This window comes from Tachyglossus aculeatus, chromosome 11 (assembly GCF_015852505.1).
Source record: "Tachyglossus aculeatus isolate mTacAcu1 chromosome 11, mTacAcu1.pri, whole genome shotgun sequence".
NCBI classification, from domain to species: Eukaryota; Metazoa; Chordata; class Mammalia; order Monotremata; family Tachyglossidae; genus Tachyglossus; species Tachyglossus aculeatus.
In genome coordinates this window covers 22,217,837-22,242,006 of record NC_052076.1, presented here as the reverse complement: position 1 = coordinate 22,242,006, position 24,170 = coordinate 22,217,837, and the positions used below count along the sequence as shown (strand labels likewise).

General features: G+C 48.3%; 1 protein-coding gene across 2 annotated transcripts in view; it reads right to left on the bottom strand.

Moving 5' to 3' along the window:
• The window catches only part of TLK2 (tousled like kinase 2), an 82,270-nt gene that overhangs the window by 41,100 nt on the left and 17,000 nt on the right, over positions 1–24,170 (bottom strand). For both annotated transcript variants that reach the window (XM_038753634.1, XM_038753635.1), the window contains exons 3-9: positions 15,341–15,412; positions 14,578–14,647; positions 13,436–13,479; positions 12,073–12,168; positions 8,905–9,072; positions 6,013–6,108; positions 4,163–4,255 (exon numbers count right to left, since the gene is read on the bottom strand). In XM_038753634.1, the coding sequence (XP_038609562.1) occupies positions 4,163–4,255; positions 6,013–6,108; positions 8,905–9,072; positions 12,073–12,168; positions 13,436–13,479; positions 14,578–14,647; positions 15,341–15,412 (639 nt within the window). The remainder of the gene's footprint in view (positions 1–4,162; positions 4,256–6,012; positions 6,109–8,904; positions 9,073–12,072; positions 12,169–13,435; positions 13,480–14,577; positions 14,648–15,340; positions 15,413–24,170) is intronic.

The window sequence follows — 24,170 nt, the reverse complement described above, 5'->3', positions numbered from 1 at the left end:
AGCGCAAAAAAAAAAAAAAAAAAAAAAAAGCCACCTCAGGGTCTTCGGGCCTGAGCCCAGGAATGCTAGAATGTAAACATACACTAAGACCGCGGTGGTCAGGAGGCTGGGGGGGATGAGCTAAATATCTGGAAAGAATTGGAGCTTTGGCTGGGGGGAGGGGCGGGGAGGAGACCAGCCAACAAAACAAAAACCTACTATCCATTTTAACCCCCAAATTTGCACTTCCCATTCCAGTCAAACCCCCACATTCTTATCTGTGGGTGAGTGACCATTCTCTGACGAGCCGCCCTGCAATCCAACGAAATCAGAGGAGCCGGAGATGGAAAAAGATGACTTCACAGCCAGCTCTTCCCCGACAGAGATTCCTCCAGTTCATCTTACAAGTCTCTCAGAAGAGAATGCTTATTCTGCCTGCATAAAGAGTTTGGCCTGCCCTTCCAGACCCTAATCTCCCATTAAGACCAGCACAGACTCCACCCGAACGGGTACCCTGGTGAGGACTGTCTTCTGGGAGGGTTACAGGGCAGAAGGAGGTGATGGGTCGGGGTCACACAATTTATCTCTTCAAGGTTCCTGCATGAAACCGACTGAGGTAGCACTAAGGCGTGCTTTGAGACTGAAGAGGCTCACTTGCAACACAGAGCTGAACTTCTTGTAAACTGACCCAATGTTTAGGTTTTGCTTGATGTGTTTTTTAACTTTCACATGATAACGAACATTTAAAAGGACACAATTAGTAAGTGTCCTGACCAATGACTCTAATCCTGATGGCCTAGGACGGGAAGCGTGGGCCTAACCCCGGCTCTACAAATGGTCTGCTGGGTGCCCTTGGACAAATCACTCAGTCCCATTTTACAGATGGGGAAACTGAGGCACAGAGAGGTTAAGACACGTGGCTTGATGGAAAGAGCATGGGCTTGGGAGTCAGAGGACGTGGGTTTTAATTCCTGCTCCACCATTTGTCCGCTGTGTAACCTTCGGCAAGCCCCTTAACTTCCCTGTGCCTCAGTTACCTCATCTGTAAAATGGGGATTAAAACTGTGAGACCCACGTGCTTACAACAACACTTGGCACACAGTAAGTGCTTAACACATACCGTAATTACTATTATTACCTCTTAAATTGTGAGCCCTGTTAGGACAGGGACTGTGTCCAATCGGATTATCTTGAATTGACAGAAGTGCTTGGCACATAGCAAACACTTAATAGCATAATTGTTATCTAAGAGTCAAATTTAAAAACATGTCGATTTCTACCTATAAAGAAAGGATAATATGTTTACTTGCTATACTATAATATAGTACAGAAATATATAATATACATAAATATGTAAAGGAAGTTATGTTTCATGCTTAAAGACAATAACCCTGGCAGTACAATTAATCTCCAGGTACGAGGCTGAAAAGGCCAACGCGGGACCCACGGTTCTGAGGGCACTGTGGTCCTGAGATGATTGTGGCTTGCAGCAACCGGTGCTGTTTTCGCCTTTGCCTGTCTTTCAATCTTTAACAAAGCTTCTGCTCGCTCAAAATGAGTCATCCTTTCTGGATTGCAGTATGCCTTGTTCAAGGGAGGGAGGGGAGAAGAGGGAGGAAGAGGAGGAGGAGGAGGGAAAGAGGGAGGGGAGAAAGGACAGGGGAGGAAGAGGCAGAGGAGGTGGAGGAGGAAGTGGAGGAGGAGGAAGAGGAGGAGGAAGGGGGTGAGGAGGAGGAGAAGAGGAGGAGGACAAGAGAAAGAGGAGAAGAGCAGGAAGGGGCGAGGAGGAGGAGAAGAGGAGGAGGAAGGGGGCGAGGAGGAGGAGAAGAGGAGGAGGAGGACAAGAGAAAGAGGAGGAGGAGAGGAGGAGGAAGGGGGCGAGGAGGAGGAGGAGGACAAGAGAAAGAGGAGAAGAGGAGGAGGAGGAAGAGGGGGAGGAGGGAGAAGGGGTGGAAGAAGATGGGGAGGAGGAAGAGAAGAGAAGGAAATGGACAAGGGGGAGGAGGAAAAGAGGAGGAGGAAGAAGGGGAGGAGGAGGAAGGGGAGGAGGAGAAGATGATGATGATTCAGGGTAATATCTAATGGACAAATTTCAACAGTGGCAATGTCCACATGACACTAGATCACAGCGGGTTAGAATGCCCTCAGGGACAAGCAAATGGCAACAGTCAAGCTGTGGTACTGGGTGCTGAGTATGACACACTCCAAGCACAAGCTCACACTGACTCTCTGACCACTATGTCAAGAAGTGGCCTCCAAAACACCAAGATAGCTAAACGGTGAGCTCTTGGAGAACACAGACAGCTGAAGCCCGGATACGACGGGAAACTCAAGCCCGAACTCGAATGTCCAGAATGAAAGGTCAATTCTCTGTGACGGTGGCTACCAAGCAGCCAGCCAGACATTGGGTGGGGCCAAACTAGGTCACCGAGGCAATGACTTCCAGTCAAGGAGTCCACTTACAGAAAAAATGATTCCTGGACCAACACCAGAACTCCGACTGTGTCCAACCTGATCATCCTGTAACTGCTCCAGCACTCAGTACAGTGCTCAGCACCTAGCAAGCGCTTAAAAAATACCACCATTTTTTTTAATGGTATTTGTTACGTACTCACTATGTGCCAAGCATTGTACTAAGCACTGGGGATAATACAAGCTAATCACAGGTTGGACACAGTCCATACCCCACATGGGACTCACAGTCTTAATCCCCATTTTACAGATGAGGGAATTGAGGCACTTAAAAGTGAAGTGACTTGCCCAAAGTCACACAGCAGACAAGGGGCAGAGCTGGGATTAGAACCCAGGTCCTTCTGACTCCCAGCCCAATGCTCTACCCACTAGACCACACTGCTTCTCAATTATTAGTAGTAATACAGTGTTTGCTGCATGGTAAGAACTACAAATTCCTCCTTTATTATTATTATTATTATCATCATCACCATGCACACCCTCAATCTGTTCAGAAATTTGCAGGCCTATTAGATCATTTTCTAGTCCTTCAAACAGGGTTTGTAACTGAGTCCTTGTTTGGGAGAGCTGGAACTCCATAAATGTTAGGAAGCTGAAATTTTCACCCAAAAACTTGGGTCTTAAACCTCTTCCTGTCACACGGTGAATCCCGGTACTGCCACAGCACTTGGGCTAACAGATGAATCAAGGAAAAGGCACCAAAAGTGAAATGTAGAGTCTCTTTACGTCCTCTCTGACAAAGGTGAGGGAAATCTAAGAGAACTAAATGTCTTTTTTTTTTTTAAACTTGACCACGGCTAGCGGGATGTTGGGTGATCAATTTTTCATAGGGTTTAAAGTATTTTGGTTTGTTTTTTTTTAAAACCTAGCAATAACGTTTTAGAGAAAAATTCTATCACATTCATCATGGTTAACACCCATATGCCTACGGGTTATATCAATCAATCAATCGTATTTATTGAGCACTTACTGTGTACAGAGCACTGTACTAAGCACTTGGGAAGTACAAGTTGGCAACATATAGAGATTGTCCCTACCCAACAGTGGGCTCACAGTCTAGAAGGGGGAGACAGAGAACAAAACCAAACATACTAATAAAATAGAATAGATATGTACAAGTAAAATAGAGTAATAAATATGTACAAACATATATACATATATACAGCTTGTTACATCTCAGCTTGTGGATTTCTGGTGCTAAAAGTTTCTTTCAGAGGGTGTTCGGAACATACAAATGGGGCAAACTGCAGGAGAAGGTGTTTGAAATGGCCCAACTTGGACAGAGAAATCCCAGAAGAGGGCTGGTAAGCCTGCTATAAAACTCAGAAGCACTAACAGTGAATTTGAGTTAGGGGAGTGAGGGTGAGGAAAAAAAATGGAAAAGTAATTTATATTACATCCACCCCCACAGTTCCTTCGTTGATGGAATGATTGGAAAATTCTACTGTGGAGACAGCCCCATTGGAGTAAGTGCTCAGTCCATGGGTGTGTCCTCTGCTATTGTTTCCTCCTGGCATGATTTGAGAGCCAACATATGAACCCGGCACATATCCCAGTCTGAGTTACTTGAACTCTGCCATCGAGTTTCTCCAAGCACTTCTGCGGGACTCAGAAACGCCCAAAACACATATGAATCACGGAAAAATTGGGGCCCAATGTCTCCTCTCCCAGTGTTTGCGTCTCATTTGTGCCTGGCAGAGGCAACACTTACTCGTAACAAGTCGTCTATCCTTCCCTCCTTCTTCTCCAGGTCAGAATTTTTGCTGTTTTCTAATGCAGATATTTTTTCTATCGTGAGGTCAGACTGCAGAGAAAGAAGACAAAGAGACAGTGACTCTCAAAACGTACATCTTTTTACCTACAATTACGTTATGGAGTGAGTACTAACTAACCTTTGTGGAAAGTCTGAGCAGCCTGGACTGTGGTGACGGAGGAAATTCAATTTCTTTTTCCCTCCAGCCCGTCCTCCAGCAATAAACTGGACACCTTGCATCGCACAAAATAACCTCATGTCTGACTCAAAGCCCAGCACTGTTTTTCGTTTTTTTTGTTTTCATTCAAATCCTGGACTCTGGACCTCCCCCGCTCCATCTCCCCAACCCCAGCCCACCACCTTAACTTGATATGCCAGGAATAATCCTCCAGGGAAACACATAAGAAGCAAGCAGTGTGGTCGAGTGACTTTGGGCAAGTCACTTCATTTCGCTTCTCTGTGCCTCGGTTTCCTCATCTGTAAAACGGGGATTCAATCACTATTATTACGTTGTTAAGCACTTACTATGTGTCAAGCACTGTTCTAAGTGCTGGGGTAGATACAGGTTAATCAGGTTGGATTAACTAAGTAGGAGGGAGAACAGGTACTGATCCCCATTTTACAGATGAAGACAATTCGATACCTGTCCTCCCACCTCTTTAGATTGTGAACCACAAATGGGACAAGGATTGGGTCTAATCCGGCTACAGTGAATCCTCTCTAGTGCTCGGTACATTCCTTGGCACATAGCAGGAGCATAACAAATATCACAGTTATTATCACTGGGGAACAACAAGGGAGCCCCGTTCTCTAGGAACGGACAACAGCTTAAATGGAAACGGAACCCCTGAGAGAAACGCCACAAACTTTTAAATTCAAATCTGCCATCTAGTGGGAGCAAAGAACCAAGCAGAAAAGGGGAGAATTGGCCAGTCAAATGCTGAGCCAATCTGTTCAGCCACCCAGTTGCCCATTAATAGTGCTTGCAATTTCATCTTATCATCGGGGGACATATATGGCTCCTCAGATTTGATTTCAAAAGTCCTCTGACTTCCTCAGGCGGGTCACTCTATAAGGCAGCAGAGCAAACACATGAAACTAGGGGAATACGCTTCCAAAACACGCCCACAAAAATAGCCTACCCGTCAGCCCGTCGGATACCGAAAAAAAGACACACTAACACACACTAACAAACAACCCCCACCACTTTCCCGACTGGGAGGCTTAAATTTTCATAATGCATCCCAAATCCAAGAAAGGAGGGGTTTCAGGAGCAGGTGCTGATTTTTTGAAGAACGAAAAGCTTCCTCGTCCGCCAAGGGAACCCGATGGGAAGGGACAAGAGGGTGTGAGCCGCACCGGGAACACGACCGGCAGGGTCATCGATTCCTGAAGTATCAAGACGGAGGCTCTTACAGCTGGTGGGTCCGGCCCTCCAGGCGAATCCATCATCACCTGGCACTTTGCGGTGCAATAACCTTTTAAGACTACTAGATAGACAGCAGATAAACTAAGCCTCTCCAGCGCTCCAACCCTAGATTCTCCGACTCTAAATTCTTGGTCGGAGTTAACACACTCTCCCATGGCCCGTTTTGCAATCTGGCCTTAATTTTTCTTGGAAATGCTAAGGGCTCTGAATCTTCCTCCTTAAAAGCACACAAGTGGAAAGTCAAACAGTCTTTCGAAGAAACAAGCGGCTTCAGGAGATGGAGGGGGAAGAGGAAGAGGGACAGAGAAATCGCACACATCCCGAGCAACGTCACCCATTCTCCAAGCGGCCCTGATCCCGTTTCGCCACCCCGGGATACCTGTGTCTGTCTGTGCTGGACGGAGATCTGTTTCTGGGAGCTGCAGGAATGCTCTGTGTTGCCGGACCCTGTAGAAGAAGGGCTGCCTTGCTGTGCCTGCAATCAAGTTACAAGAGGATTTACGACAACATTCCTCCCCTTCTTTGCTCAGCAACGGGACTGTTTAATGAATCCTGCCCACTTCACTACTAGTGTGAAAGCCTGAAAACTTTCTGCATGGTGTCCTGGGGTGTCAGAGATGCCTTTCATCACCCGGCCCAAGCCCTCCCCCTGGCTTGGAATGCCCTCCCTCCGCACATCCGCCAAGCTAGCTCTCTTCCATCCTTCAAAGCCCTACTGAGAGCTCACCTCCTCCAGGAGGCCTTCCCAGACTGAGCTCCCTTTTTCCTCTCCTCCTCCCCACCCCCCCCGGCCTACCTCCTTCCCCTCCCCACAGCACTTGTATATATGTTTGTATAGATTTATTACTCTATTTATTTTACTTGTACATATTTACTATTCTATTTATTTTGTTAATGATGTGCATCTAGTTTTACTTCTATTTATTCTGATGACGTGACACCTGTCCACATGTTTTGTTTTGTTGTCTGTCTCCCCCTTCTAGACTGTGAGCCCGTTGTTGGGTAGGGATCGTCTCTATATGTTGCCAACTTGTACTTTCCAAGCGATTAGTACAGTGCTCTGCACACAGTAAGCGCTCAATAAATATGATTGAATGCATGAATGAATGAATGAATCACTAGAAGGGCACAACTGTTGATGGGAATGTGCCCCAGGCCATGATATTAGCTACCAAAATACCGTCCACCACCACGAAGCTCACAAGAGAGCCAGCTCAGTTCCAACAGCAAACTTTCAATGCCATATCCCTCACTGGGGATGAGCCAATGCTATCTTGGGATTTCCAAAATATATTTAGCCCAGGTCCCGCTCTAAAGCCTAAAGAACAACACGAACCTCCAATGCTGCCATTAAAAATTGCTTTCCAGGACTCCCGCATGCAGTGGGTGGAACACGGGCCTGTTAAAAGCTTTCTATGAAAATTCTGGGACCAGTGGGGCGTAGGTGAGGGGTGGAAAAGTTGGTAAGTGTGTAAGCTGCAGTTGAGAGCTGAAAAAAGGAAGCACCGAACCAGGCCAAGGAGAGGCTGGAGCGGACACACGCACGGTATCACGACGGGATCGCCACACCAGTGCAGTCCCTGAACACTTGCTGAAGCTGCAGTGCCATACCCATGGGGGCAGCCAAGTCCTCCAGGAACTCTTGAATTTGGGCCACCACGCTTAGTGCTCAGCTCAGGCCAGACTGGGTCCCAGGCACCACCATTTAGGCCCAGGCAGGGCTCTACAAGCAGCGTGGAACTTGGGGACACAGCACAGGCATGGGAGCCGGAGGACCGGAGTTCTCATCCCAATTGTCACTTGCTGCTCTGTAACCTTGGGCAAGTCACTTCACTTCTCTGTGCCTCAGGTTTCTCACCTATAAAAGTGGGGATTCAATATCTGTTCTCCCTTCCACCTAGACTGTGAGGTCATTCATTTATTCCTTCTTTCAATCGTATTTATTGAGCACTTACTGTGTTCAGAGCACTGTACTTGGCGCTTCAATAGTACAATTTGGCAATAAAGAGAGATAATCCCTGCCCATACGGGGTTTATAGTCTAGATGGGGGGAGACACCAAAACAAGTAAACAGGCATCAATATGAATAAACAGAATTATAGACACACACATACACACGAGTGCTGTGGGGCTGGGGAAAGGGGGGGGAAGAGCAAAGGGAGCAAGTTGAGGTAACACGTAAGGGAGGGGGAGCTGACAAAAAAGGGGGCTTCGTGTGGGAAGGCCTTTTGGAGGCGGTGAGCCTTTAGTAGGGTTTTGAAGGGGGGAAGAGTGATTGTTTGGCGGATATGTGGAGGGAGGATGTTCCAGGCCACAGGTAGGACAAGGGCCAGGGGTCAACGGCAGGACAGGTGAGAACAAGGCACAGTGAGGTTGGCACCAGAGGAGCACAGTGTGTAAGCTGAGATGTAGGAGAGAAGGGAGGTGAGCTAAGAATGGGGGCAAGGTGATGGAGAGCTTTGAAGCCAACAGTGAGGAGTTTAGGTCCGTGGGGGAGGGGACCATGTCTGACCTGATTACCCCAGTGCTTGGCACACAGTAAGTGTCTAACAAATACTACAATCATCTATGAAAGTTCAGTGAGTTGGAAGACTGACTGATTGCCTACGGTGCCCACAGCACTGCACTAAGCACTTGGGAGAGTATAAGAGAGAATTAACACACATGATTCTTTGCCCTTACGGAGCTTAGAATCCAGTGGAGACAGACTAAAATAAAATGCAGACAGGAGAAAGAAGGAAAAGCGGAAATGTACATGAGTTTGTAAGAGCTATTGGAGGTTGTTGAGTACTTAAATGGCAACGAAGGGCTGTGGTGGCAATTATAGAATAAAAATCAAAAGAATTTATTGAGCACTAACTATGTGCAGAGCACTATACTAACCACTTGGGAGAGTACAATACAATGGAGTTGGCAGAGACATTCCCTGCCTACATCGAGCTTACAGTTTAGAGTGGGAGAGACATTAATATAATTTATAATTATATAATATATAATTTAAAGATATGTACTTAAATGCCGTAAGCGGGGAAGACCAGAAATTGATCAGGGAGACCACCTGGAGGAGGTGTGATTTCAGAAGAACTTTGAAAATGGCAGGGGGAGGGGGATTTAACAACCTGATGAGGATATCGTTTATGTCCTGGGATAAGTGCATGTCTGCCGGTAAGCTCAAAAGAAACTCACATTCAATGGGAGAAAGAGAGAGTTCCCAACAAGGGAGTCTGGCGTGGGCTCGGGATTGGGGAGGCCCGGGGTGCATGGTGCTCACCGAAACCAAAGTGAAGCAGAGGCCGGCTCCCCTCTGTGCCAGCTGCTCAGTGTCCAGCCGGGGTTTCGCCAGCATCACTGACATCAGCGTGGGCAGAGCGGAGTGCTCCTCCTGCACCTCCTTGGCCGTGCTGCCATCTAGAGCGTAAAGCGGCTGCTCTCCCCTCCGCTGGAGTACGTAGAAGAGAAGGAAAACACACACATACACACACATGAATCTCAGATGTGAAAGGCGGGTGCGGGGGTCTCGACTCTGCAGAAACACGTACCAGGTTAAAAAACACACAAGTGGTGGAGCCGCACACACCTGCACTGGCCTCCCACCACCTCCAAAATCCTTGCGGAGACTGAGGCGCTCTCAACTGCTACTGTTCACCCCGAGTCACAATCAGCCTCCGTTTGATCCACCCAAGGGGGGAAGCTGACAATCCCCATGTCGCTGAAATGCTCTTTAAGGTTATGCCAGCTTCCGTGACCCCCAAGAGTCCCTCACTCTCTCACTCACTCAACTGCTCAGCACGGTACCCATCTGCCGGAGAGATGCTGGCCTTGTCCTGCAGCTAAGGAGAGCGGAGTACATGAATCTGGTACTGGGACAAAGTTAGACGCTGAGCAGTCCTAAGCTCCACCCCCACCACAGTTCACCCTGAAGAGAACGCTCATGCCATTTTTTTTAAATCAATCAATCAATCATATTTATTGAGCGCTTACTGTGTGCAGAGCACTGTACTAAGCGCTTGGGAAGTACAAGTTGGCAACATATACAGACAGTCCCTACCCAACAGTGGGCTCACAGTCTAGAAGGGGGACTGTGAATAAGAAGCCACCCTCTTATTTTCCTTCTCTGGGGACCCTCGGTTCTGCCAGAAAGGGGGTTCGCACAATCCATTTGGGCAAAAAAACCCCCAAAACCACTGCTAGGGAACGACAGGGACCTCTTTCTGACTTCAATGAACCCATGTGGACTTGGTGAACCGCATCATCGGGAGAAACTGCTCTGTGCCCCGGCGTCATGGGTGAAGGTCAGGATGACTGAGCTTATTTGCTCTCACCCACCCATAAGCTTGAGAGCATGCACAGCCCTCGAGCTCTGGGAGAGCAGGAGACACCTCCTTCTCCAAACTACTGAGCCAGTTTCCTGAAAAGGTCATGGTAAGCGCCAACAACCCTGCCTCTGCAGGGGAGGGGGGGTAGGAGGGGTGACCTCTGGGGGCCCAGGCCAATACCAGCAGCTGCTTTGCAGCCATCACCACCCTTTTTACACTGGCCCTTCTCTCAGAGTGGCGGAGCCACCCAGGAGGCCCAAGACCGCAGCACAGGTCTTTGGGAGGGGGGCACCAACCCCGGCAGAGTTGCCCCGCTGACTATCCCAGCTTTCCCAGCTCCGTTCTCCCAGACCACTCTTTGTTGCTTGCTGATGCCTGGGCCAATGCATTATCCCTGTTGTAATTAGGCCTTTCTGAAAAGGACAAAAAAAAAAAATCCTAAAGTGAATTGCCCAAAATGTCCCTGCCTCAGATAAACGCAGTTCTGCAGACACTATAAAAAGGACTTGGGGAGAATCGGAATGACAACTCGTGACTCAGGCTACAGCTCTGTTATTACTGAGACTGGAAAGCCCTGTGTAGCCCCTGTCTGAATACAAACATGTCTGCAATAAGACTACAAGAGAACATACTTCCGTCTCTGGGATAAAAGAGAGTGCTAGAACCACGCTATGGAAATTGGGTCCCAGGGTTGGTCCAGTTCTCACTGCGGGGACTGATGTGCAGTGGAAACTGCTGCAGAGTAAACGGTGTTTATGGTCCTCCGTTACACATCACTGTTATTTACTGAATGTCAACTGTGGGCAGAGCACTGGACTGGGTTCTTCGGAGCGAACCAACCACGGGTCAGTATGGAAGCCCAGAGCTGGTACCAGGGTACCTCGGGCTCTCTTGAGCTTCAAGCTGAGATCGCCCCACAACTGACTCAGATCGATGACTTTTAGGCTGTAAACTCATTGTGGGCAGGGAACATGTCTATCAACTCTGTTGTACTGGACTCTCCCAAGTACTCAACTCTGTTGTACTGGACTCAACCAAGTACTTACCCACAGTACACTCTCAAAATATGCCATCGATTGATCAACAGGTGTTTCTCCTACTTCTAAAAGCCGAGAAATGACATTTCACCATGCCAGATTTCGTCAAAGAGATCTGTCCAGTACTGGAACCTCATTAACTCTTACACCTCTAACACATAGTGATTTTATACCTGTTTGCTAAGAGCTATGATAATTAGAAAATGCAAAGAGATTCAGAAAGAGGGACGGGACTCAAAGACCATCTGTGCTTAAACAGTGCCACAAAAAAAAAAAAAGAACGATTCGGAGCCGCGAATATCTCCAAGGCACCGGGCTAAACACAAGAACGATGACGCTCAAGTTTAAACATACTGGAATTTTCCACATCCCAAAAGTCACAGTTCTTTTGATTGCTGCATTTACTCCCCAGAATGGGTGGGTTTTGTATTCCTTTTCTAGAGGCTGGGAACACAGCAGCAGAGATAACAAGCCCTTAGCCAATGAGTTCAGAGCTCCCTACTCCCGAGAGGCCTGCAAATCCCACGTAAAGGGTCGAACAATTACCTATGCAGCGAGCCCCAACAGACCATTTGCTCCTTAAGCACGAAAATCGTCTCTGAGAGCTGAATGGTCTGTTTGGTCTGGCTAAACTAAGTACAGCTGCCAGAGATCAGCTTCTTCCTCTGCATCATTTAGGCTGGGCATACCAGCAGCTGGTTTCCCCAAAAACCAACTGTTCCCACCACTTCTCAAGTTGGGGGAGAGAATCTCTCAGCTGCCACTCGCAGGTTGGGAACAAGGAGCAGATGTCTGAGCTCCAACTACTTTAGAAAGGGGCAGTTGAGACGTCAACGGGCTGCCTTGGTTGGGCCTGGTGGGATCCCATCCAGATCAACTGGCCAAATGATCCCTGCTGTGACAGCTTTCGAAGCTGCTCCACTTAACTTCATTTCCTGGTCACCACCTCCAAGCCACAGAAAGGATGAAAACTCTATGCACCAATGCAGAACTTGATCTTGTAACATTGTCTCTCAACTACTGTGTGTCTCTCCCCACCACCCCCGAACCGCGAGAGAGGTCGGCTCTCTCCAGGTGAGCACTTACCGGTAGAGGGTTGGACAAGGAATGTTGCGGTGAGGACCTAGCAACAGGTGGAACGCTTCGGCCAGGGCTGGTTCCTGGCCCGCTGCCCCCGGCAAACTGGACAGTGGACAGAAAGAGAGAGGAATGAGACCTGGTGGCACGATGACACGCCCAGCAAAGACAGCAGAAACTGACCACCAAGGAGGCTCCCAATGACCACAACGTGTGCTCTTAAAGGGCTTTCCCAGTGAGCCAACAGGGACATTCACCATTCCCTTAAGCTGCCTGATATTCACTCCTCCCCCTGCCCCATGGTACTTAAGTACCCAATCAATCATATTTATTGAGCGCTTACTGAGTGCAGAGCACTGTACTAAGCACTTGGGAGAGTACAGTATAACAGTTGGTAAGCTTACCTTCTAGAGGGGGAGACAGACATTGATATAAATAATGATTGCATATAAGTGCTATGGGGCTAAAGGAGGGATGAATAAAGGGTGCAAATCCAAGTGCAAGGGTGACGCAGAAGGGAGGGGGACTTCCCTTCTGTGTTGCCGACTTGTACTTCCCAAGCGCTTAGTACAGTGCTCTGCACACAGTAAGCGCTCAATACGATTGATTGATTGATTGATCAATTGAGGGGGAGAAGAGGAAATGAAGGCGTAGTCAGGGAAGGCCTCTTGGAGTAGCTGTGCCTTCAATAAGGCTTTGATGGGGGGAAGGAGGGGAGTGATCATCTTTCGGATACAAAGACGGAGGCAGGTTGTGGGCAGGAGGTCGACAGTGAGATAGATGACAACGAAGTACAGTGAGAAGGCTGGCATTAGAGGAGCTAAGTGTGTGGGCTGGGCTGTAGCAGGAGAGCAGTGAGGTAAGGTAGGAGGGGGCAAGGTGATTGAGTGCTTTAAAGCCAATGGTAACGAGGTTCTGGAGGAGTCAGGAGACATGAACTGAACGGTTTTTCTTGTACTACTCTGGCACTTAACATCTAGTATAAATGATGAATGCCATTATTATAATTAATGTGGCACTGCGGCCACAAATGCCACTGACTGGAGAGGCCTGGCCAATGGAGATGCACCTCTTGGAAGGTGTTTCTTTGTGAGGGACAATAAGTAACCTGGGCAGACCCAGGTCCAGTGTACGGTCAGCACATTCCACAGTAGCAAACGGCATCCCAGAGCCCAGGTTACTTCATCAGAGCCTCAAACACAGAGGCCCTTAGAGAATCTGACAGTTTAGCAGACAGTGGTGTTGGGCTGGGTGGGGGGGGGGGGGGAGGGAGTTAGGCTTTGGGTGAGTAGTTTTCTAAAAGCTTAAAACAAAACGCTCAGAAAAATTTAGTAAAAATAGCATTTCCACACACAGTTCTGCATCAACTTACCTCAAAGTAATCGCTAATTTTATGTCCCCTAGAAGTGCCTTTCCCTAAAGGTGAAACCAAAATAAAAAGCAAAGGAGAAGGTTAAACATGGTTCTAGGCAGGCTAGTCACGTTCCCTCAATAACTTCGGACAAAAGTGCTGCTGTCATTCATTCATTCAATCATAGTGTGTGCAGAGCACTGTATTAAGCACTTGGGAAGTACAAATCGGCACTATATAGAGACGGTCCCTACCCAACAACTGGCTGTCATCCCAAGAGTTCATATTTCCCCACTACTACTTGGAAGCCTTTAACGGGTGCCAGTTTGCCCAAACGCTGGTGCCCAAAGTGACGGACCGGTAACCACTACCCTGGGCCCAGGTGCATGGAGCCCAGGAGAGACAGACCTGTTGGTGAGAATGAATGAGGTTCTCACAGTTTATCTTTAACTCTTTCAGATCAAACCTTTGTCTAAAAGCATCACTCCCCTTCCTCCTGATGTGCCCTAGAGATCAGGGCCAGAGTTTAAAATTTAAACTTAGCGGACACAGACCAGCTGCCTCTGTACTTCACTAGCCATCATCTCGATCTCTGATTCAAATTCACAGTGAACTAGCTGCAGGTTTTAAAACCCCATGATAGATACACTTAAACGTGACCTCTGTTTACCAGATTACAAAGGTGTGGGCAACAGGCCACTCAACTCATTTTCATCGATAAAGGCATTTGCTTTCTAGCCATTTCTCAGGAGATTTTCCATTCAAGTGGGTGCCACTGTTCAGCTAAACAAGGTTTAGGCCCTGGAGGGCTGGAACTGGGAAGGAACTGCCAAGTTGGAGGCCAATTATCAGCAGCCTCACAGGAAAAAAAAAAAAAAAGAACTAGCCAGTGAGTGCAAAGAACACTCCTTCCTCTTCTCAGGACACTCAACCCATGGGTGATAAAACCCTCCGGTGAGATGACGGCTTCCTCGCAAGAGGGCAAACGGGTGCTCCTGAGGGCCACGTGGGCTTCGTCAGGATACAGCAAATGGCCAGGACTTCACAAGCAGCCCGTTGTTCACTCTGAAGGAACAGTGGCCTGCTGGGATGGGACTCCCTGGACGCAAGCCAATTATCGATCGTCAGGAAATCCGGCGAGTAGCTGGGGGAGAAAGAGTTACCTTGACTCGTCTCGTACGGCTCTGCTTTCCTTTTCCGGTTCCGCTGATCATTCTGCTTTTTCTCCGGGGTCTGTTGAATGCCAAACAGGTCGCAATCACCGCGGTGACTTCACAGTTTTAGGGGTGGGGGAAGGGCAAGGAAAAACACCAAAGGCTTAAGGAGCTACAGCTCCCCAGGGGCAAAGCCAATTCCCAGACAAAATGTCGTTTCGACGCTTAGAAGCTCCTCAGTAAGGGAATCTCTTACTGCCGCCTCCTAGAGAGTCCTGGTGCGGTGAGTGCTTGCCTGCCATTTGAAACAGAGAGATGGAAGGGGCAGGCATGTTTACCTAGAGAGAAATCCGATCTCTTGCCTGTGATTGTTCACTGTGGCTCAGGCAGCAAATTCGTTTGCACTGGGGGGCGCCTGTCTCCCCGTCAAAAAGACGCTCAGCACACCAAGGTCACCTTGGTCAAAGCATGGACACTATGGAACCCTTAAAATCTGCATATCCCCAGAGGGCTGCCCTTTCCTTGGACTCTACCTCAAACAAAAACAAATCCATCTCATTATCTTCTTCTAAAGACCAGCTCATTCTACAGGTTTAAGGGGGGGGGGGGGCAGGGCTGAAGAATATCCCGCCCCAAACATCCAGAGACATTCCTAGCCGAATACTTCATCATTTAGCCACAACCGTACCAGCAAAGATTAAGGAGGGCTTACGCTTTAAGAGGTAGCTTCCTCCCCTTTGCTAAGAGAAGCCATTTACTCAGAGCAGCTTACCTCTAGTTCCTTATCACTCAGGGACCCCACACTGCATAAACTCTGGTTTGAAGACTCGCTATTGAGTGGCCCCTAGAAAGAAACAAAAAGCCATCAGAAGAAAATGCCATTTAAAGGGGCGATTCCAGGTCAAGAAGCCCAGACTTTCATCATGAGTGATGCCACAAAATAGTTCTGAGGTACCAAGAACAATTAGTTACAGTCGGTGACTCTTGACACTTTTTCTTACTACATCCTCTAAGTTCCCGTTAAAGTTCACGGTTCACCATTCCATTTTTATACAGGATGATGCAGAGAGTGTTTCCCAAAGAAAACGCTTTGGAATACGAGCATTACCCTGGTAAAAATGACCCGCATTCAGACGACCCTTGGGGCCTCTCTCCAGCTGCCCCACCTGCCCCCAGGCTGGATGCTGCAAACCAGCCACCAGATCCCAAAAGGTAGTCCAAACTGTACCCATCATATGACAGAATGGGCTTCCTGCCTTTGCTGCCCGGATGGAATTGGCAGTGGCCCACACCACAACGGGGCCCCACGGGAAGGGAACTAGGTCCAGCAGGAGGTGGCTAAAACTATGCCTGCCTTGGAGCTCCTGCAATCATTAATTCAATCATACTTACTGAACGATTATTGTGTGCAGAGCACTGTACCGAGCACTTGGGAGAGTACAATATAACAACAAACCGACAATTTCCCTGCCCACAATGAGCTGCAGATCTCCAGACGTATGTGGGTTAGCCATAGTTTTCTGTATCTGCATCACGGCTCCCTCTCAACCAGACTGATAAGGGAGAACACAAGGACCTTTTTAAAACAAATGGTATTTGTTAAGCACTTACTATGGGCCAAGCCCTTTACTAAGCGCCTGGGTGGAGAAAAGTTGTTCAGGTTGGACACAGCTGTGTCCCACACAGGTCTCATAGTCTTAATCCCCATTTTACAGATGAGGTAACAGGCTGAGAAGTGAAGTGACCTGCCCAAGATTAAACAGCAGACAAGTGGCAGAGGTGGGATTAGAGCCCTGTATATATGTCTGTACATATCTATTACTCTATTTATTTATTTTACTTGTACATATCTATTCTATTCATTTTATTAGTATGTTTGGTTTTGTTCTCTGTCTCCCCCTTTTAGACTGTGAGCCCACTGTTGGGTAGGGACTGTCTCTATATGTTCCCATCTTGTACTTCCCAAGCACTTAGTACAGTGCTCTGAACACAGTAAGCGCTCAATAAATACGATTGATTGATTGATTGATTCTGACTTCCAGGCCTGTTCTGTATCCACAGGGCTTGAAATCCTGCCTCGTATCTTTTGAGACAGGGAAGCATCATCATCACCATCAATCGTATTTATTGATGGTGTAGATAGATAGAGCACTGTACTAAGCGCTTGGGAAGTACCAGTTGGCAACATATAGAGACAGTCCCTACCCAACAGTGGGCTCACAGTCTAAAAGGGGGAGGGAACCTGGCATCCCTTCACCACAGTCAAGGTGTGAAAACACAGGGACAGTACAGTGAACTCAGAGAGTGGGTGGGGTCCTGGGGAAAGGGAGGGAGGGAGGGTCCTCCCCTTAAGATATAAAGGAACACTAAGGATTCTGGAACCCCTCTTTGGGAAAAGCTTGCCCCGGTAAAATCAACTAGCAGGACAGACGATCCTTGGGAAACCTGGAACCTAATTCATACCCAATTCACCCCGAAACATTTCCCTGTTTCCTTCACCTTTAAAAGGTCAGCTCAAAACAAAGGCTTCCGTCTGGGATGTTTATTTTCATCCGCTACCCATGGTTGTGGGGCACGGCAAGAACTATGGGAGAGGAGGACTGAGGACCAGGGAGAAAGGAAAGCAAGATATTTTTACACATGTTGCAGAATCCCCTTCATATACTAATTTCAGGTGATCCACTGCAATAAAAACAGTCATTCTCATGCAGATGTAAACTTTCAGGACTCAATCTGAACAAGGAGTAAAAATGCCAAGAGTTTCGTTTCTACAAAAACACAGAGGTAGTTTGAATCCCACCATTAGGCAGCTTGGTGACAGCAGAAGATTATCGAGACACAAGGTCCAAATTGGTCATTTTACCAATATTGAACCAGGAGTGACCTGACCTTGCAACACCCCTGCAGTAATCAGAGAACACCTTCCTCCCCTGCAGTGCTTGACTAAATGCACTCATCCATTTTTTACTCCAAACTTTCTAAGCATTGTCATTCCTCTTTTTAGAAGGGATGATTCAGAGGAGGGATGCTGCAGGGAACATTAAGACTGGCACTACCCCACCATGTTAATTAGCAAGTATTAATTATGAATTACGCTGTGTGACCGAAAAAGTCCCTTGAGGCCACAGTGGTTACTTTTGTTCATTAGAATCCTGTATCATAGCGTCATGGCGAAGGGGGAAACAACTTCATTCTGGTCAGTGGTATTTGAGAGAAGCAGCGTGGCGTAGTGGGGAGAGCGTGGGATGGGAGTCAGAGGACCAGGGTACTAATACCGGCTCCATCACCTGCCTGCTTCACCTTGGGCGAGTCCCTTCATTTCTCTGTCCCTCGGCTTCCCCATCTGCACAATGGGGATTTAATACCTGTTCCCTCCCCTGGCTTAGACTGTGAGCCTCATGTGGATCAGGGACTGCATCTGACTTGACTATCTTCTATCTACCCCAGCGTTTAGTGCAGTGCCTGGCACATAAGTGCTTAATGGATACCACAATTATTTATAGTTGGGTTCTGCTCACGTCTTCCTATTTCTCCAAACCCCTCGTTGGCTGCCCACCAGCCTCCGCATCAAGCAGGAACTCCTGACAGCTGGCCTTAAGGCAGTGGTCCATCAGCTCTCTCCCGGCTCCTCTCCCACTACCCGACAGATCACATTCTTCGTTCCTCCCGTGCCTTCCAAAGTACCATGCCTCACTTTCGTCTCTCCTGTCGCTGATATCTTGCCCACACCCTCCTCCCAGACGTGGGACTCCTTTCCCATCCGGCAGACGCCCCATCTTCCAAGCTCTACTGAGATCACATTCCCGGCAGGAGGCTCTTTTCCCTCAAATCTCTAATCTTCCCACCTAAGATCCTCAACCTCGGTCCTGCCGTGACCCCCTGAAATCTGGAAATTCCACAGCCCCCACAGCATTTTCAAGCAAATTTTTTGCCCTCTGTTAGTCTCTCCACCTGTTTCTCTCTGTTTTCAGATGGAAAGCTCTGGGAAGGCAGGCATCATGACTATTAATTCTATGGTACTCTACCTAGAATTTAGTATAGTGCTCTGCACCCAGCAGGCAGTGTTCTTTAGGTACTACTGATTGAGGATTTCTTGCTCGATTGTGAAGTCCTTGAGGGCAGAAACCTAACTTTATTGTACTATCCCAACTGCCTAGTAGAGAGTTCTGCACAGCAGACACTCCAAATGCTTTTGATGATGATGATGACAGGAAATTGTACTAATGAATTTAACATCTTAATCCTCTTTCCCACTCCTTGCTCGCTGAGACCGGCCCAAAGCCCCTGAACAAGAATTGCACCCCTAACAAACTTTAAATAAGTCCACTGGTCACTTTCTACCCAAATGACAACCTGTATGTCCCACATGTCAAATTGCAATTTTAAGATTAAATTTAAGTAAGCATCTAAGAAACTCCAGTTACACAAAACCCACAAACACAAAACTACCAGACTTTTTAAAAGACAAAGATTTGGAAAATGTAAGTGGTTGAAGAGGCATTAATAAAACGTCTCACTTTTTTCATTGCAAAATTTCAAACTAAGACTCTATCAGTTCCTTCCTCCCCGTGAAGTAATTTGAACTATTTGGACTACCGATTCCCACGGCCTTAATTCTCCAAATAAGCTAAGCCACTGCACACAGGGTACCTGTGGACAAAAGAAGTCAGGGGTTCTTTTAAAAATCCAATTTCAAATCAAATATAATTAGCGTAAACCAACCTAGACTGCAAACTCCTCCTCTAGGCTATAAACTCCTTGAGGACAGAGACCAACACTGTCGTCTTGTATTCCTCCAAGCGCTTATACAGCTTGGCTCAGTGGAAAGAGCATGGGCTTTGGAGTCAGAGGACATGGGTTCAAATCCCGGTTCTGCCAACTGTCAGCTGTGTGACTGGGCAAGTCACTTAACTTCTCTGTGTCTCAGTTGCCTCATCTGTAAAATGGGGATTAAAATTGTGAGCCCCCCATGGGACAACCTGATCATCCTGTAACCTCCCCAGCGCTTAGAACAGTGCCTTGCACACAGTAAGTGCTTGACAAATGCCATTATTATTATTATTATATTATACTACAGGGCTCTGCTCAAAAGGCTCGATAAATACTACTGATTGAGTGTTTTGTTTTCTAACCTTTTCTGGGTCAGTTTCTTGTTTTTTTTACTTGAGTTTACAAGGAGAGAAAACATTCTGGCCAGGTGATAACCCCTGGGACACAGCGGTGAATACTGCTTAAGGTCTAGCCTGAGCCTCAGCTCCAGCCACACGAGGGTAGCCTGGACCAACTCAGCAATCTTCCCTGCAAGGGGTGATCAAAGGTTAATCTGTCCTCCACGTCCAAGTTTCAACATCAACATTTGCTGACTTTCTAAAGCCTTCATTTCCTTCAAGCTGCCGGCCAGAGGGACCAAAGTGGAACCGCTGGAGCGGAGGGGAAGCCCCAGAACAACCAAGAGCCGTGCGGACGGGGTTCCAGTACCGAGCTCAACCGGCCAGTGCTCCCGCTCCTCGGCTGATCAATCGATCGGTGGTATCGACTGAGCATTTCCAGTGTGCAGAGCACTGTACTCAGTGCTTGGAAGAGCACGACACCGCAGTCGGCAGACACGTTCCCTGCCTCTGACGGGTAATGCGGGCTGTTCGTTCTACCCTCGAGACACTAACAATGCCTCCTTTTCACACAGCAACGCCGAGACAACAGCAAACCACTATTTCAGAATGCCCCACTGAAAGCCTAAATGGGTTTGCAAGAGCACCGAATCTGCTCCCGTTACAAACCTTCCACCTTGGAGTCGTGCCTACAAGAACGATCTTCATCGTCATCGACAGTATTTAGTGAGCACCCGCTGTGTGCAAAGCGCCTGAGCAAGCCCTCTGGGACAGTACAATAGGATTAACCGAGCTGATCCCTGCACTCAAAAAACCTACGGTCCAGTGCGGGAGGCGGACGGTGAAATGAGTGACAGCCAGAGGGAAGTAGGGAGAGGAGAGTTCTGCAGCAGGGCCCTTTCTCCCCACAAGTCCGGATCTACTGCTTCCTCCTTGTCTTAACTGTGGAGAGCCAAACGCCATCGGAAACACAACTTCCTTTTGCCTCTTATTTGTAGGCAGGGAACGTGCCTGCTCACTCTGTTGTATTGTACCCTGCCGAACGCTTAATACGCTGCTCTGCACACAGTAAGCACTCAATAAATACCATTTATTGACTGATGTCCATGAATCTAGAATTCTATTTATTTATACTGATGCCTGTTTATTTGTATTGATGTCTGTTGTCCTCCCTCTGCACTGTGAGCTCGTTGTGGGCAGGGATTGCCTCTATTTGCTCTACTGTACTTTCTAAGAGCTTAGTACAGTGCTCTGGACACAGTAAGTGCTCAAAAAATATGATTGACTGAATGAATGAGTCTGATTCCAAGGGGGTTCAGAAGGTGCTCGATAAATATGAACCAAAGAGGAGAACTGTGGGCATCCAAATCCTTGGCTCCTGCTGCTTTTCCCAGCATGGGGAGTCAAATCCCATCTTCCACTAAAACTCCCATTCGCCAGCTAAACACAGAGTTTGCTACACCACTTTTCTTTGTCAATTCCTTGTCTTCTAGTCATCCTTTTCCATCCTTCGCTTCCCTAGGTAATAAGAACGTAGCCTACAGCCACCATTCCTCCTCTTTCCTTTTCCCTGATCACAATTATGACATTCATGAAACTAATGCCCAGAGAGGTTAAGCAATTGGTCCGAGGTCAAGAAGCAGGCCAGCGGGAGAGCCGGGACTGAACACGGATCTCCTGGCTCCTGGCCCTGTGCTCTTGCCACAAAATCACTCCATTCATTCAATCGTATTTGAGTGCTTACTGTGTGCAGAGCACTGTACTAAGCGCTTGGGAAGTACAAATTGGCAACATATAGAGACGGTCCCTATCCAACAGCGGGCTTACAGTCTAGAAGGGGGAGACAGACGATAAAACATATTAACAAAATAAAATAAATAGAATATGTATGTACAAATAAAATAGAGTAATAAATACGTACAAACATATATACAGGTGCTGTAGGGAGGGGAAGGAGGTAAGGCAGGGGGGATGGGGAGGGGGAGAAGGGGGAGAGGAAGGAGGGGGCTCAGTCTGGGAAGGCCTCCTTCCCAGAAACTCAATGTTTCTTCGTGCCTTCAATAGCCCCACCCAGTGCATCGAGCAAGCTAACCTCCTCTCCTTCAAATCTCTCCCTAATTGACACAGCAGCCTGGAATGTACTATTACAGTCGCTGCTGAGAAGTCCTGCCGTCAACCAGAGCCAGGTGGTTCGGTGGGCCCCGATGACAACTGCCTCTCTGGAGGGGCCGAGGTGTGCACCCCACCAAATCAACGAAGCCCAAAAAACAAGCACCAGGCCAAAAGCCATGCAGTTTCAGCAGCCTAGACCATTTGATTTCAACCCACTGTATTTATTGAACAGTTACTGTCTGCAGAGCGCTGTACTAAGCGCTTGGGAGAGTACAATATAACAATGAAACAGACACAGTCCTGCCCACAACGATCTTACAGTCTAGAGGGGGAGACAAACAGAAATAAACGACATATATCTACATGAGTACTGTGGGGCTGCGAGGGGGGATTGAATAAAGGGAGCAAGTCAGGATGACGCAGAAGGGCAGAAGTGAGTGGTAGAAGTTGGCCACAGAGGTCGGCCAACTAACTATACTCCACCAGACAGAGCCTTGCATAGCCTGGGTCCTGTCCGCAGAACTTAGGTTGACAAGTCAATCAGTCGATTCACCACTGGTATTTATTGAGCGCTGAATATGTGCAGAGCCCTGTACTAAGCACTTGGGTGACTACAATACAACAGAGTTGGCAGTCATGTGCCCTGCCCACAATGAGCTTTCAGTCTCGAGGAGGAGACAGACCTTAAAATAAAAATAAGTGCTGCGGGGCAGAGGGTGGAGTGAGTATCTAGTGCTTAAACAGGATGGATCCACATGCAAGAGCGGAGCAGAAGGGAAGTTAGGTGGACATGGAGTCTAACCCAGGCTGTGTGTGCCTCCTCCCACTGCCTGGGCTAGGTGCCTGGGGTGGGGACTGTGATGGAAACATGTATTTGAATGTTCTTTTCTTCAGTTTTATCTCCCAGTAAGTAGAGATAAAGCTAGAACAAAGACGACCATTTTTATCTGGCTTACCTTTCCCCTCTTAGCCCCAGTAGCAGGGGCAGAGGTGGCACTTGGCCGCAGGGGAGGCAGCAGCAGCAGCAATCCTTGGGAATCATCACCTCTTAACCTGCCTTCTCTCCCACAGACTCAGACCCAGTCAAACGGTTCTTCCTGCCCTGAGCCCTCTTCCACCTAACACAGGTCATCAAGCCCCCTTCCCTGCCTCTGCTGAAAACACAGATCCCCTTCCTCGCAGCTCTTCTCAACTCCCAGGTGACCCTGTGCCACCCTCAACCCGGCATCTCAACCAAGCCCCTCCCCGGTCGGCATTTGCCGCTCCTGTGGCTGGAGAGCGAGGCCCTGGGTCCCCTTTGCCACTTCGAGACCAGCTCACTTAACTCTGCCCCCTCTTCCTACTCGGATCACTATTTCTCCTCCCTCCTCCCCCATGGGCTGCTTCAGTCCCTTATGTCCATCCTGAAGGCCCCGCTGCCCCCATCTCCTACTCCCTGGTCTCAGAAGGCCTGGCCAACTTCTTCACTGATGAAATCGAAGCCATCAGGCGTGACGCCCCCCCCCCCCCCCATTTCCAACACACACACATTCTCTCCCCCCCCCCCCCACCTCCACAGCTCCCTCCCATCTCCATCTCCACTCTCTCATGAGAAGGTCTCTGGCCCACTTTCAAAATCTATCCCCTCCCGCTGTGCCTCCAAACCCGTGCCTTCATACCTTTCTTCAACACTTGTGCCCAGCCTGCTTCTCTACCTCACCGCCATCTTCATTCACTCTCTGATGGCCCTTTCCCCTTCCGCCTTCAGAACATGTCCAAGTCTCCCCAGATGGGAAAAAAGATTCCACTGCACCAGCCTGCTATCTCTCCCCATCTCAGTCCTGTCTAAAATCCCCAATCGAGTTGTTCAAACTCGCTGCCTGTCTCCTTTCCTCCAACTCCCTTCTTGACCCTAAGAGCAATCTGGTTTCTGCCACCTTTGTTCTGCTGAAACCACTCTGTCCAAGGTCAGCAGTGACTTCCCTCCCTCTTCTCAAGTCTAAGGGGCTTCATCCTAATCCTCAACCTCTCAGCTGCCTTGGACACCGTGGATCCCGCCCCTTCTCCTGGAAATCCCAGCTCACCTTGGCTTGGCTGACACTGCCCTCTCCTGTCTCTTCTTTCACCTCCTGGTCGATTCTTCTTGGTCTCTTTTACCAAACGGCTCTTCCTTTCCCTCCCACCTCCTGATAATGGATGTATGTCTGGGTTCTCTTCTCACTGTACCCAGATTCCTCTGGGAAGCTCATCTGTTCCCATGGTATTCAAAGCCATGGGAGCAGATGAGCTTCCCAGAGGAATCTGGGTAAAGTGAGAAGAGAAGCAGGGAGGCCTAGTGGGAAGATCACTGGCCTGAGAGGCGGAGGTCCTGGTCCTAATCCCAGTTTCCCTGCCAGGTGACCC